The 16,499-nt window shown below is 41.1% G+C and overlaps 1 protein-coding gene across 3 annotated transcripts; it reads right to left on the bottom strand.

Moving 5' to 3' along the window:
• Nucleotides 1-1,579: 1,579 nt before the first annotated feature.
• Nucleotides 1,580-16,416, bottom strand: LOC129246690 (ras-related protein Rab-11A). Of its 3 annotated transcripts, none has more exons than XM_054885398.1 (5): nt 16,285-16,416; nt 15,611-15,845; nt 3,736-3,857; nt 3,171-3,519; nt 1,580-3,100 (listed from the first exon to the last, which is right to left on the bottom strand). In XM_054885398.1, the coding sequence occupies exons 2-5, from the start codon at nt 15,648-15,650 to the stop codon at nt 2,970-2,972; spliced, it is 642 nt and encodes a 213-aa protein (XP_054741373.1). In that variant the 5' UTR covers nt 15,651-15,845; nt 16,285-16,416; the 3' UTR covers nt 1,580-2,969. The 3 variants fall into 3 exon arrangements, with proteins under 3 accessions (XP_054741373.1, XP_054741374.1, XP_054741372.1); XM_054885399.1 differs by having other exon boundaries at nt 15,611-15,848; nt 16,285-16,404; XM_054885397.1 differs by having other exon boundaries at nt 15,611-16,331.
• Between the last annotated feature and the right edge of the window lie 83 nt (nt 16,417-16,499).

Raw genomic sequence — 16,499 nt, 5'->3', positions numbered from 1 at the left:
AATGTGTTGGAATTTTTGGCGAAAGTACTCAGCACTGTCTTGTAGGGTACTTGCCTTCTAAACTTCCTACAAAATAATTGTATTCATATGTTACTACATCCATGCACGTTCATATATTCATATATATATGCGCGAGCACAGCGCTCCCTTCTTGCTTCCGTGTACTTTTGTCTTTCACCAGTCGATATTCCTAATATTGTACTTACAAAAACACAATACTTTGATAGACGCAAAAGCAACAGCAAGCGCAACGCGATGGCCGCTTTGCCACCACACATTCTAAAATGTTCTAGAACACAACAAAAACACATACCTCCCATGCGCATGTCGCCCGAAATAAAATCTAAGCCTAGCGACTACAAAAACCAAATACATTCGTAGACGCAGTCGCAGCGGCCATGATTCTATCAGCGACGGCGCTGAACAATTTAGAACAAAAACAAAAAGTTCATTCATAAGTTCGAGCTCATATTTCAAATTCATTCATAAAACGAGCCCCCCTATGACAATTTTCGCGACCATTCGAAAATAGTCAATATTGGAATATTTCGCGTGGAATTATTTGCCAATATTTGATAAATCTTGAATTTTTGTCATGTCGAGTGGCCGCGGCTCCGTATGTATGTATGCACCCTTATATGTATGTAAATATGTCTTCTAACTGTTCGACAGTCGCGAGTTAATGCGACTGAGATTCCTTGAACAATTCTAGCGAATCACATATTTCTGTCCGCAATGCCGCATATATGTACCCTATGATCAAAAAGTACCGGGAATGTTTAAATAAAACATAACAGAGTTAAATGTCAGGCAAATTTATATTATCTCCTTCAAAATATGACCCGTCTGAAGCAACACACATGTGCCAACGTTTAACCCAGTCCTCCAAACAGCCCGGGTAGGCCGACATGGCCTTCAGCTCCTTCGTCGTATTCTCTTTGATCGGTGCGATGGCGCGTTATCATCACGCAAAATCCAAGAATTGTTTGCTCACATTTCCGGCCGTTTGCAACATACAGCATCTCTCAAAGGCTTCAAAACGGATAAATAATACTCTTTATTGCCTGTCTGGCCCGATGGAAGGTACTCATGGTGGACTATGCCTTGGCAATCGAAGAAAACAGTCAACATAACCTTCCCGGTTCAATGACGGGCAAGAAGACGGTCGCAGTTGTTGTTTTTTATATGCATACATTTTGTTTCGTTGAAGGTTTGTATATATTTATATACATATGCGTGTGTACGCGTTTGGCTTTCTGGATGCATCCATGGATATTAGAATATTTTCTTATCAATATGTGTATGTAAGTAGTTCAGATTTGACTGAAGAGATTAAATATAGGAATGCATATTCATATAATATGATTGCCTTTATGGCTGTTATACATATAAATCAATTTTTACGTCGAATAAAAAATCGGATTTGCTTTTGTAATTTTTAAGAATTTTTTTAATTTTAAGCTCACCTTGTACATTTACTACACAAGTAAAAAGTTGTAAATTGGTGATTAATAAAAGCAAAAGCTTTTGTGAAAAAAAATCAATGAACTAACTTTGAGAAAAGAAATCGTGTTACTCGTACATTTTTCTTGTTTTTATTTGTTTTGTATTATATTTATTGAGATACACTTAACATAGGTAAATATAGCAAAACACAATGTAATTGCATTAATCAATCAATCGATTAATTATATTTCTTCTCATTAATATTATAATCATCAATAATTTACAACTGGCTGTTGTTAGATGTCTTCTCGCTTTCCTTTGCTTAATTCATATACGTTTTACGATTTGCTACGCATTTTCATTTTTTTCCCATTAGCTTCGCTACAAACTTCCTATTGCTTTGCACACCAGATCAATAAATGATGAATTCTCTAGTCATACGCTGAGTGCCGGTTCTTTAAATAGTTTTTCATTCCATATATACGGAACTACAACTGCCAGTCCTCTACTTACTCTTCAAGCCCATCCTTATGCATTGCTCATGGCGTGTATTGGTCTTCGAACGATTTTTGATTACTTCATAATTTATAATTTTATATAAAACATCATTTATTTTAAATTTGATTGTTGTTTTATAATTAAAAAAGCAGAATATTCAATTGTTCGCGTTTTTCTCTTGCGTAAGTTGCCCTTACTTATAATTAATATTTAAATTAACTTAGTTTTTTTTTTGCTTTTGCGTTTGTTTTGTTGCTTTTAATTTGTTTTCACTAAAGCATTTACTTTTTTTTTTTTAATAAAACAAGATGGAATAGTTTTCTTAATTTCCTCAGCATCTAATCTTGGTCGCTTTTCCTTTAAGTCAAATGTAAAAAATGTTTATAAAAAAAAGTGTATTTCAATTTATCGAACAGATTCATAAAGCTCAATTGAGAAGAAATATTTAAAAACGCTCTAGTTTGAACTTAACGACTATACGAGCACAAGAAACCATTGGAGAGGCGGTGGTCATGATAATGGCTGGGCGATTGGAAACAGGCAAAGTGTACAAATAAAGCTCTCACCAATACAATACTCATTTATGTTTCTTTTTGGCAGCGGTTTTAAGGTATATTTTGTGGGATTTTTTAGGGGGACTACGCCTTATTAAGGAAATACGAAAACGGGGAAAATTATTCTTGTAGATAGCGTTGAGAAGATATCAGTTTTCATTTCATTTGAGAGTTTTGAAATCATAATTACATATGTATGTTATTAATCTTCCTTCTAAAAAATGTTCAATGCAGTTATATATTTTTTCTGTTTCAATTGTTTTCTTGCCATTTACTATAATATTAATAATCGTTTAAGCTGCTTTTTATCTATTTAATTGTTTCTGCTTTTTTTGTTGCCATGGTTTTGTAGTTTGGAATTGATTTTGATTTGTTTGGGGAATCGTGATCGTAGTTTATTGAAGTATTGTTGGTTGTTGTTATTTATGCATAGATGACGTTTAAAAGTAATGCAGGACGTGCATAAGGCGGTCACTGACAGCACTGCTTACGAACATCAGCCGTAACAGTCGGCTTTACATCGATGGGCTCCACATTTGGACGAATAACATCACCTTCGGGTGGGTCTCTGATTTGCTTCTGTGATACGATTCGATAAATTTCTGTAAAGATCAAATTAAGGTCGTTCTGAAGAGTCCACTTTTTCGCCCTTTTGATAAATTTTAATTTTACCTGTGAGTATATTTTGGAATGCAGTCTCGACGTTCGTCGAATCCAGTGCAGACGTTTCAATGAAACTTAGCCCATTGCGTTCTGCAAAGAGTTTCGCTTCATCCGTGGGCACAGAACGCAAATGCCGCAAATCGGACTTGTTGCCAACAAGCATAATAACAATATTCTGATCGGCATGATCACGCAACTCTCGCAACCACCGCTCCACATTCTCGTACGTCAAATGTTTGGCAATGTCATAGACGAGCAGTGCCCCAACAGCTCCGCGATAGTATGCAGACGTAATGGCTCGATATCGCTCTTGACCGGCTGTATCCCATATCTGCGCTTTAATCGTTTTGCCATCCACCTAAATGAAACAGAGAAAGTAAGCGCAATGAAAACAAAAAACAAGTTACAGGTAGCCATCAAATTAGCTGACGATTCAACAAATGTGAGTAGATAAACGTTCAAATTAATAGTTAGGCAAGGAAAAAATAAAATAAAAAACGTAGAATTACATTTTGGTCAGACAATATTAAAGCACTCCTTTAAAACAAATGTTTAATAAAGAAATCTGACTTGCCTCTATGCTGCGTGTTGCAAATTCAACTCCAATTGTCGACTTCGACTCCAAGTTGAATTCATTGCGCGTGAAGCGGGAAAGTAGATTACTTTTGCCGACACCGGAATCACCAATCAGCACAACTGCAAAAGTTAAAACAAGAGTTTAGAATGATAAAAAAGATATGCATACTTATACAGTCTGTCTGATAGAAGCGCGAACGGCAAAATTCAAACTGAGTGCTCGCAATTTGTTAGTTTTATGAGAAATTTAGAAAGCGTACGCTGTTTTTACAATATGAGGTCTGCGTAAAAAAATCGATTTGAAGCAATGTTATATCGTCACGAGCATCTGCATCAAAATATTTGAAGAATTAGAAGACTTTCATAAATAAATGGGTACAATGGTATATACTTAGTCCTGTCATAAGTTCTGTTTCATATTAAATCTGTCATAGATTTGAAATTATAATACTTTTTTTAATGAAGTTAGTTCCATTTATTCATGTAAAAATTAAAAAAATTCTGTGAGATCTTCCAGAGGTCATGTTCTTCAGTTCTGACCGAAATTGATTTAGATCTGAACTTCCAGACGGCCAAACTTCTGCGGCTATGAACTCAGGAATATTGTTTTTTAGCCACTGATGGGTGGTTTTTACCTTATGGGTTGGAGCGGAAAATTGCTGGAAGATCCAACGCTCTACATTGAAGATAGCTCAACTGCTCAACACGCCTTTTAAGTCATCCTGCTGGTACACTTGAACCTGTAATCCCTAGAGGGCGGGTCCCCAGGTGGTGGATAGGGGAACACCTCCCAGATATGGAAGGCAGGAGAGTAAATACCTCCCTCTAACCACACGTGTGAAGACGTAAGCTTCGTTAAAATAATTTCCACAACCTAAGGTGTGATGCGACACGTGCCTATTGGGTGGGTTTGGCAGCCGGGGGACTAAATAAGGCGGTCTTCTTACGGTGGCTTTGTCATTGTATGGGGCGCTGCCATGGTCGACCGGTTACTTCCCCTCAATCCTCTTTGCTAAACGCGCATGGCGACATACACAGCTCCCTTGGCGGGGCCGGTTGCCGTATAAACCAAATGAAATGAATAAAACAAAAAATAAAAACTCGGATGGCGGTAAAAAAGGCACAAAACAAACGGACAAAACGACGGGAAAGCGTACAGACTCAGTGACAACACGAACTGATACACAAACGGACACACGGACAAAACCACAGGACAAACAAACAGACAGACAGCAAAAAGAGACAGATGTACTAAACAAACAGACGGACAAATGAGCCAGCCGTACGAGCAAGGACGAACTGAGGATGACTGGGTCACCCACACAGAATGAGCTCTTGGCCTCTAACCCTCTCACCAAGAAACAGTTGAGGGCAAAGCTGTGGTCTACATCACTCCAATAACTATAAATAAACCAACAACATCCGCTAAAGCCAAGGGGAAAAAGGGTGGAAACAAAGATCGAGGGTCGAGGCATAAACTCTACCAGAGGTCTCTCGCTATCCTTGGCAGGATTCGAAAAAGCGAGACCGAAGGTAAATTTCATCCCAAAAATGAGACCGACAATGCAAGATGTCAAAAGGTGGTTGACGAATTCTTGGCATTCCAAGCCGCCAATAAGAGAGATACCAAAAAACGGAACCGCTCGCACGAAAAAACTGGGAAGGTAACGAAAGAGCACAAGATCTCGAATCAGGGTGCAGTTGCCTCAAAACCTACCAAGCGATTTAGTGAGGTGGCACGGGACGATCTTCAAATGGCATTGGTAGTTGAAAACTCCAACCGCGGAAAACCAGTGCTTAACAAGTGGTCAGAGATTGAGCCACGGTTGTCTCGAATAGTCGTTGACCATGTCATGACGAACCCGGAGGGTCAAACACCAGGATTCGAGTCGGTAGAGGTAGTCCGCGGGTACCGTGTCATCAAATGCGATGACTAATTCTTGCTGTACTTCCTAACAAACGCTATTGGTAGAATCCAGAACAGCTGGGAGGTATTGAAACTTAAGCTAATCCCGGCTTACGAAATTCCACGAAGGCCGAGGGCTTGCATCTGGATACCAAACATGGAGTTTGAAACCAATCAACTGATCCCCTACCTTCAGTGGAAACCAAACTTCGGTTCGGCATTCGGAAAGCCCAACTCAGGATATTCCGTTCTGCAAACCCATAAGAGGAGCAAGATGAGGTCGATGGTGTCTATGAACAGCTGACTGGCATGCAGCTAGAGGACACCGAGTCCGAAAAAGAAAACTGATAAACATGGGTTAAGGGGTTATACGCAGTTATGACTTTCAAAAAAATCGATTTTTTTTTATTGCATTTTTGAAATGTACATACATATATTCAAAAGTATACGCACGAAATTTGAAGTAGATCTAAGCAATACTTTCGGAGTTATACCTAAATATGTAGAGATGCCTCGGCACGTTTTAAGGTAGGTATTGAAACTTTAAACGTGTTTTTTTCAAAACGGCATTTTTCAAGTCGGTGTACACGATATCTCGAAAACGGCTTGTTTGATCGGTCATCCGTTTTAACTCAATCTTTAAAGATACATTTTCTAGTAATTAATCGTTCCTTTTGTAAATCTGATACTTATTTTCCATTTTATAATCAATTTACGGCCAAATTTTAACGTAAAAATCGAAATCATTTCTTTTAAAAGCTGCCATTTTGTGAAAATTCACTATTTTGATTAGCCGAACGATTAATTACTAGATAATCTAATATATTAACAAAATTTGTTTGGTTTTTTGATTTCAGATAATTCAATCCTGAGTTACGATGTACACCGTAAATTGTCTTTTTTTAAAGGAGGTTCCAGAAAGAGGTTTCTTGAAGGATGCTTTTATAACCGCCAAAAATTTTCAAATTAAAATATTCTGAAGTTTCTTCAGGATAAATCCTTGACAACCCGTCTTTTATTTGCTTCATAACTGCGTATAACCCCTTAAAGGTTGTCCAAATTAATCTGCAGCACTTACAGACTGCTACGGACAACCGCAACCCAACCGTTTTCGTGGCGGAGGAGGACATGACCATCGCCTTAATTCAGGAACCCTGGGTGCGGAGCACCGAGGTGAGGGGATTTACTGGAGAAAACTACAGTATCTATTATAAACGGATTCAAAGTAATCCCATTTAAATACATTTTTAATCCCATTATATATTATAGTTCACAGGATGTGACAGCTGTTTAGGTGGCAGCCATTGACGGAGTCAGAATTATACGCGCCTCAATATACATGACACATGATATACCAACACCGCCTGAGGAGAGCCGCAGACTTGTGCATGAAGATATAACCAAAACCTTGCTACTCAGATGCGACGCCAATGCGAGGCACGCCTTATGGGGAAGCTCCAAAACAAACGACCGAGGTGAATCTCTTTATGTTTTCATAATTAATACTAACTTGTCGGTATGTCACATGGGTAACACTCCCACTTTCACCTTTCTTAGTACGAAGTACCTTATGGGATGAGAGGAAGTGATTGATGTTACTCTATTGTCTGAAAACAGCTCAGTAAGGTTAGACAATTAGAGGGTCTACAATAAAATGTTTTTTTCGGATCATAGCTGGATATTCTATGATCCAGATCTTAATGCTGACCTAATCGTACCGAAATCCATTGAGAACCAATCGGAAGAGGTTTAAAAATGTAGTAAAAATAGGATAGGATGGATTCCGATCGACCAAATCACTCTCACGGGTTACAGCATTGGAGAAGATATTTAATAGGGCCTACAAAACGTCATGTCCTCTAAAATACAGCAAAAAAAAAAAACACACCCTCCTTAGTGAAACAGTGAGCTCTCAAAACCGAGAGAAAAGTCTAGGTCAACATTTAACCTCAGTTACTGTTACAGGATATATCAACATAACCAAGAAGGTCCATAGGGGCATTCCACACGGGGAGTACTATCTCCACTTCTTTGGTTATGTGTAATTAGAAAATTCTTAATAAAACTGAGGTGGGGTAACAGCGGTGACGTACGCTGATTATGTGGTGCTAATGGCGTCAGGACTGTCTCCCAATTCGATCAGTGGGATCATCCAAAGGGCGTTAGGCGAGCTTAACTTAAGTTTAAACCAAATATAAGGTACCAAATTTTACCCTACCAAATATTAACGGACAAACTTTTTCATTTTCACGCAGTGCAAAGCACTTAGGGGTAATTCTGGACTCCAAACTTAGCTGGAAATTAAAGGAAGAAGAACGGGTAAGTAAAGCAAAAATTGCTTTATATGTTTGTAAACCTATGCTTGGAAGATGGTGTCTTCAACCTAAGCATACATTATGGTATCGTAATGTTCGGAAGTTTGATGGAAAACTCTAGAGAGGGATTACAATAACAAATTATTCGGCGGAATACAAAGATCAGCCCGTGCAATAACAGTCGGTGCAATTAGATCATGTCCTAGGGAGGCTCTCAATGCACTGGCAAACGTTATTCCAATAGACAGACCTAGATATTAAGAAGACGGCAACCATGAGTGCATTTAGGTTAAATGAAGCGGGTCGCTGGAAAGAAAACACGTATGGTCATGTAAGTCTATTACTGTGACAAACACAGTTAACCTCGGAGAGGACCGACCACAACGTCCCGACAGTAACATTTAATAGAAATTTTCCCACTCTCTTTCCATCTAAGGAGGAATGAAATAAGGAACTCTCACTAAACAACTTCGACACTACAGTCTATACAAATGGCAATACAATGGATTGTATCGCTCATTTGCGGCCACGCCTTGGCGGAAGAACAGGACGATGCGACCAAAGATCCCTTCTATAAGCACCTGGAACGTTCATATGAGCGCTGCCCCCGCCACGACATAAAAATCGTGCTTGGCGACTTCAACGCCAGGGTGGGCAAGGAGGGAATTCTTGGTTCCACAGTCGGAAAATCAGCCTGCACAACGAAACATGCGGTAATAGACAGAGGCTGACCGACTCCGGCTGGGCCCGAAACATGGTAATCTGCAGCACCAGATTCCAGCATAAGAAAATTCACCAAGCAACGTGACTATCTCCTGATCGGAAAACGCGAAACCAGATCGATCATGTTGTGATTGATGAAGGACACGCTTCTAGTGTTTTAAATGTACGTACGATCCGAGGACCCAACATCAACTCGGATCAATACCTTGTTGCAGCCAAACTACAAGGTCAGGCGAGCTGCTACAATTGCCCACTACCCTGATGGGGGCTTCGTTGTTGTTGTTGTTGTAGCAGTATCTTCGCCCTGTCAGTATAGTGTAATCACCGGTCGTCTTCGTCTAGCTCATCTAACGGTAGGCCCAGGAAACTAGCTGTTTCGACGGGTTGGGTCCAGAGGGAGAGAGGTGTTAGATGAGTGGGTTTGATAAGGCATGTGAAAAGGTGGTTAGTGTCGTGCGAGGTGCCTTCACATGCCGGACATATGTTTAGTATGTCGGGGTCGACTCTGAATAAGTAGGAGTTTAACCTGCTACAGTATCCAGAACGTAATTGTGCCAAGATTACGCGGGACTCTCGGGGAAGCCGAAGCTCTTCATCTGCAATAGGTGGTGGTTGGACTCCGATAACGGCATTCGGGGGTCGGGAGCTTATGAAGGTGGTAAGGGTCTCCAGATGGATGTCGTTTATGGCCTGTCTGTAGACTGTCTGATCCTGGAGTGGTCTGTCTGTTTTGGGGTATCATCGACGTGTACCTGAAGTTGCAGCTTGACCTCCTTTGTCCAGGTGGTAAAAAGGGTCGCCGTGGATTTAGTGGGAGAAAGTTTTAGGTTTCTCGCAGTGAAGAAGCGAGAAAGGCGGGCGAGGTAGTCGTTTACTTTTGGCCATCAATGTCATTGCCCGACGCCATTATCGTGCAGTCGTCGGCGTATGAGACCAGTGAGACTCCCTCTGGTGGCTGGGGAAGTTTGGAAATGTAGAAATTAAAAAGCAAGGGTGAAAGGACACCACCCTGCGGTACTCCTTGCTTAATCTTCCTCTGCTTTGATATTTGATCTCGAAAAATCACTGACGAGTGCCGACCGCTCAGGTAGTTCGCGGACCACCTCTTCAGCCCTGGTGGGATTGTCAACTGATAAATATCATCTAGTAGCGTGGAATGGCTGACTGTATCGAAAGCCTTTTGTAGATCCAATGCAACTAGGACAGTCCTCTCGCACGGGCGGTTTTGGTTTAGTCCGCGGTTTACCTGGGTGTTTATGACGGTGAGTGCCGTGGTGGTGCTGTGCACTCTTCGGAAACCATGCTGGTGTGAGGCTGGAGTCAGATGGTCTGTGAGGAGAGGGAGTAGAAGGGCTTCAAGCGTCTTCACTACTGGGGAAAGGAGAGTTATCGGACGATAGGACTCCCCTTGGTTGACGGGTTTCCCAGGCTTCAGTAGTGGGACCACTCTTCCTAATTTCCACTTATCAGGAATGATGAGAGTGGCCATAGACAGGTTGAAGAACTTGGTGAGGAATTCTACTCCCAGTGGACCCAGCTTTTTCAGCATCAGCATGTTTAATCCATCAGGGCCAATGGCTTTGGATGGTTTCATATGTTTGATGGCCCCTTGAACCTCGTCGCTGGAGAAAGCAAGCGGGGCACTGTTGTATGGCAGTTTGTGCAACCGTCTGGTCGCACAACGTTTGGATCTGTCGACCGGAGGATGCAGTATAAATTGCCGGCTAAAGTAGCTCGCGCATCTCTTCGGATCCGACGAAGTACGACCGTTGAAGGTGATATCCACCTTGTCGTTGTGCTTCGTCGGGTTCGACATGGACCTTACGGTGGACCAGAGCTTGCTCACACCAGAGGTGAAGTTACAGGACTTCAGGTGCTCTACCCATTTGGTCCGCTTGTGTTGGGTTACCAGTTGCCGGATCTCTGAATTGAGGTCCTTTATTCGAGGATCCCCGGGATCGGCCTGGCGTAGGCGTTCACGCTCGTTCGCCAGAACAGCTGCTTCAGCTGGGAAATTGGGACGTAAGTCCCGGATCCGTCCAGCGGGTATGAAGCGATCCGCGGCGGCTGTGATCGCCTTGCGAAATGCGCGTTCGCCTGCACGCACATCGGTGGGAATGGGTAGGGCTGCGCAGATGTCCTCAGTAAATTCCGTGAATCTGGTCCAATCAGCTTTGTTAAAGTTGATGTATGACCGGTGATCCGCAGAAACAAAGTCGGCAGGTTTCTCGATCGATATGATAATGGGCAAGTGGTCTAATGCAAGCGATAGCATAGGTCGCCAGGTTTTGCTATTTATCAGACCTGCGCTAGCAATTGTTATGACAGGCGAGCTGCTGCAATTGCCCACTAGCCTGGTGGTGCTCGTTGGGGGCTCCTTACCGTTGAGGTGTTGTTGGTGGCGGCAGTGTGACGTGCCGGCACTGAGGGCAGTGTCGCCGTTGAGGCAGAGGCCGCCTGTAAGCGGGAGCAAAACGTGGCCACATACCTTGTGGACCACTCCCTGTGTGTCTTAAGGTCTGAACAGGTCTTAAGATGGCACCACCCGTTGCACTGATTACACCTAACCGAGGTGGATTTCGGGTGGAGCCGTTTCTGGCAAATGCAGCAGTAAAATACTCCTGGTCCGGGGTTGGGTTCGACGCCAGCCCGGAAGAGAAGTATTTGGATCAAACTTGCTTGACGAAAGATTGGGGGTGGGATAAGGTACACTAGACAGGGCTAGTTTACTGGGACGGCAGCCCTTGATCGGGAAAAACTCGAGTCATTCCGGTAACTTAGAACCGGCTGCCATTTAGCATGGGGGCTTCGTCGTTCACAGTGCTGAATGTCGAATCGTATATTTGCTCTGCCAATTGCTGTCCCCTACGATCATTTGACAGGCTTGAATGCCAAAAATCTTGATGCGCATTAAAGTCACCTCCAACCAATCGGTTTTCACCTCTGATGAGCGCACCTATATCAGGGTACTATCCTACCGGGCAGCAGTGACAGGGGGTATATAAATGTTAAAAATTTCGACCTCGGAATCGCCTGTCCGGACAGCTATGCCTTGAGCTTCTAAGGTGCTGTCCCTGCGGTCGATCCCTTCATCAATGAGACGATACTGCACTGTGTGGTGAACTATAAACGCTAGGCCACCACCATTGTCTCGCTCGCGATCATGTCTGTGCACGTTATAGCCATCCCTGGTAATCAGAGAAGACCTAGCGTGTAGCTTGGTTTCCTGGACCACAGCTATCTTGATACTGTGCCGGCTCATGAAGTCAACTATCTCGTCGACCTTGCTCGTGAGTCCGTTACAGTTAAATTGAAGAAGCTGAAAACTTCTGGGTGATGTCGTTGTAACTCGGGGGGTGAGGGACGCATGGGGTTGCCTACGTTGGGCCTGCTGTGCAATCCGCTGTTGTTGTTGCGGCCTGATGATGGTGGGCGGCCGCGCCACGGGGGCGGTTGCGGGTGCAGGGCTCTACAGCAGAGGAAACGTAGTCAGTTGTCCACTCACAGGTGGTGCGCAGGCCGGAACATCTCCGAATATGGCACCAGCCATTGCAGGAATTGCATTGGACTGATGCCAGGTTCCGAGGTATTACGGCCTGACACACGGAACAGACTGTGTTTGCTAGTTTGTCCCCGCACTGGGGTTGGAGCAGGAGGGAAGGGGATGGGTTAAGTCAGGAGAGTGGTGTTGCTCCAATAGGCTCCTTACCGTAGAGGTACTAGTTGTGGTGGCGGTTGGTAGTGCCGGCCTATCAGGTGGGGTAGTAGCCGTGGGGGCATTAGACGCCTGCTGGCGGGAGCAACACGAGGCCACATACCTTGTGGTCCACTCCCTCTGTGTCTTAAGGCCAGAACAGGTCTTAAGATAGCTCCACCCGTTGCACTTGTTGCACCTAACCGAGGTGGAGTTCGGGTGGAGCCGTTTATGGCAGACGCAGCAATAGAATTCTCCTGGCCCAGGGTTGGATTCAACTCCACCCCTGAGGAGAAGTATTTGGAGCAAGGTTGCTGCGAGGAGTTGCTCCTGTGACGTAAGGGGTGGGGTGATATACTGTTCACTAGACAGGGCTAGAATACTGGGGCGGCAGCCCTTGGTCGGGAAAAACCCGAGTCATTCCGGTAACGTAGAACCGGCTGCCATGGGAATGAAAAATAACAAATCCCGCCCTGTGCTTTTGTCATTGTTTGGTTTGCATGAAAATCTTGTTGCAATCAGCAACTATGTACCAAACAAGAATAGTGGTTAATTTACTTTCTATCGTCCATTATAGCAAAGATTGTGAAGGCGAAGCAAAAAAATCATCGTCCATTATTTTTATAATGCACACAAAGCTGGCGTCGATTGCATGGATCAAATGGTCACACATCTCATATCAAAAGGGTAAGAAGTCGATGGACCTTTGCTTTCTTTTGCAACATGTTGGCATTGGCAAAAAACACATTGGACCTTGCAAATATCGAAAATCGTATGAATAATCCAGCCGTTATTTCTCAATGCACTTCTTGTATGGCTATGGAATTATTTTTCAACAAATCAATAGCTATGCCTGGGAATATTGTAGTCAACCGGCCAACCAGAGCCGATACACCCATAATGAAGAAAGATTGTTGTCTATGTCTACAAGAAGGTGAAAATCTGGAGAAAAATTTAGTATAATGTATCCTAGTTTGAAAAAAAAAGGTTTAAGGGGGGATAGAGGGGTGTATACCCATCTTAAAACTGTAAACCGCACCCATTTTTGAAAATATAAACATACAATAAAACCGTTGCAGGAAGAAATTTTAAATAAAAACAGTACGATTGTCTGTATTATGTTATGCTCGTATTTAACTCTTCGAAGCTTAAAAACAATGATATTAAAGGTATCACAAAAAATTATAAAAAGATATTAAAAATCAAAAATTACGGTTTATAAGTATATTCTAATGCTACGATCAGTTTTACAAACGGGTACTCCTGCTTTTTATTAGCAGATTTTTTCCACAAAAATTCGATTATCATGTCTACAAAACAAATGGGTGGTTGTAGTTGTCTTTATTAAAAAAATGTTTCCTTTCAAAAAACAAAAAACCTCATCAGTCCAACTCCAGCTACGCAATCCACGGTAGTTTTGCGTAGAACCCTTTTCCGCGTTAAAATCATTGAACCCAAAATTAAAACGTCATATGCGTTTGTGTAGTAAGGTGGCTCAATAACCTCCATCCCCATCATTAACACTGAACTGAAATACTTCATTTTTGTTCATATTTTTGTTTTCATTTGCAGACATCCGGCAACACTATACTGTTATCATTCCAATCTCCTTCTTATTCGCGTTTAAAATTGAAAAGTGATTATATGGATAAATGCATTTGCATTAATTTTAATGAAAATACTTCGAATACAAGTTTAAAAATCAGTGTAAGTGTATATTAGTAAATTCTAGTGAAGTGTAAAAATATATGTAGTGTAATGAGCCAAACTATAGAGAAGTTCCCGAGGGCATTTTGAAGGCAAATAATTACGAAACTATTATTTCCCGAATAATTGGGAGTTATAAAGATTGTTCCTTAACCCTTCCCTAACATCTCCACCAAGTTTCATTAATTAAGACATTATAATTTGCCAAAAATTGCCCAAGGTACATTATTTCGAATCCCAGCCCATATTTTAAATAAATATATAGATGTTAATGTACATATATTGGTATTGTAGGAGATTCTGCTGTTTCCGTGGCGCCGCAATCTTATGGCGGATTCTTATAGAACTCGACAAAAGAAAACGAAATGAAAAAGTAAAATTTTTTGATATCTCGCTTAGTTTTCGAGATATTGAATAAAAAAAAAAGTAAGTTTAGTGTTAATGTTGGGGATGAGGGTTATTGTGCCTCCTTACTACGTACACGCACGCATATGATGTTTTAATTTTGGGTTCAATGGTTTTAACACGGAAAGGAGTTCTACGCAAAAATACTGTGGATTGCGTAGCCTGAGTTGGACTGATTAGGGTTATTTTTTTGAAACCATACAATTTTTTAGGTTTATTCATTTATTATTCTATATTGTTTACTTTTAAGGAGTCTGGTAGCGCTACTGCCAAATAACCAAAATAGGAGAATCGTAAGTATTTTATAAACTTTGCTACCTTCTCTGCAAAAGATATATGTATATGTACTCGAAAAATTCAATCGGAACATAATATAATAATATGCAACGTGTCATATAATCAAATGTCCGAGTGTGATAGCAAACCAAATGCGTACTCATATAAAAAATAAACAAGAACAAGAATGTGTTACGGCATGCAAAATCAATGGCTGATTAAAATTGGCTCGTATATTGTTTATCCATAGTTTTGAGTAGTAGAATTGATAATATTCATTGCTGACTACTGATGACCAACGATAGGGGGCGGTTTCGACAAAAAGATAATTTAAAAACAAGTACAAAGATCTCCTTATATTTGAGAGTTGCTAATGACTCGCAGCGCACTATCAATATTTCAAACATGTACTAACATAATTAAATCTTTGAGAAATCGAGATGTTTTGCGCAACAGTGGAAGTCATAGTCACTCTTAATTGTATTTTGTTCGTCTGTACTATCATTCCGCCTTGAGTATTCTCTATGGCATCAATTACGCCGTCAACAATTTTATATAGTGCAGTATCTTTACATATATACGTAATTGTAATTTAACAAATACTTTGCCTTTTTACCTCTACACTCTTGCCATTATTAGGCTGCCCAACATAACCAGCCACAAACTCGAAATATCACCAACCACACATAGGATACGTCATCGCATTTTATTGATGAATGACTATTACATTTTTGTTCCACTTTCATCGCTTTTTTCTACTTACTTAATTTCCTTCGTTACTAATTCATACTTTTACGATTTCTTACGCTTTTCATAGATAATTTAAATAAAAAATAAAATTAATTACCTTTGAATAAATAATCGTATTCGTCCTCCCTTGTACCCATGTTCGGTTGTGAATTGTTTTTCAACTATAATTGGAGGTAATTTGCTGTGTAATTGGGTGACTGCGTCTATCCTTTTTGTTGATCCACTTCTTTTTTCTCAATACTCTTCGGTATTCTTGCAATTTCTTTATCGTGGTTTTTTAAGTCTCTTCTTCTGTATGCTGTTTGTGTATGTTTCACTACTCTTTCTCAAAGCTACTTTTTATAGTAGTAAAAAATCAACGATTATTCACCAAAATACGACGAAATACACAAACACATATGACAGCAGCGAACTCAATGTGGTACAACGGTGGTCCAACGGATGGGTGACAGTGACGACAAAGACGGCCGTAAACGCAGTGAAAGAAAAAAGAATATATTAAATTAGAAAAAGTGACGGGGCGGTGACTTTCTACTGATTTCGAGGTTGTCGCTTCTACTAATCATAAATTTTCCTTTGTTTAGTGTTCCTCCTGCCACTTTAATTTCAACGAAATTCACCCAAAACTTTGTAGAATTTTCTAAACTACACTTTAAAATACCGCTCCACTATAATTCCTACACTTCAGTTCTTTCATAAATATTATCTTGAATATTTCAGGAGAATTAAAAGGTTTCGTTGTGCTCTTCTAGATTTTAAAAAATTAATCACCTTTTTACGCGATAACTACATCGACGACACAAGAAAATATCTTCTTCTTCTCCTCCGAGATGCCGTTGTTCAATATTAAATATGGCGGGCGACGAATACGAGGATAACAAGTAGAAGAAAAATTAGCCTCTATTACAATACTGTATTCCGAACATCTCCATTTAATTTTTATTTTTATCGTTGCTGTTAATATTGATGCTTTTAAGCTGTTTTCT

This window comes from Anastrepha obliqua, chromosome 1 (assembly GCF_027943255.1).
Source record: "Anastrepha obliqua isolate idAnaObli1 chromosome 1, idAnaObli1_1.0, whole genome shotgun sequence".
NCBI classification, from domain to species: Eukaryota; Metazoa; Arthropoda; class Insecta; order Diptera; family Tephritidae; genus Anastrepha; species Anastrepha obliqua.
This window is presented reverse-complemented; position numbering and strand designations above follow the sequence as displayed.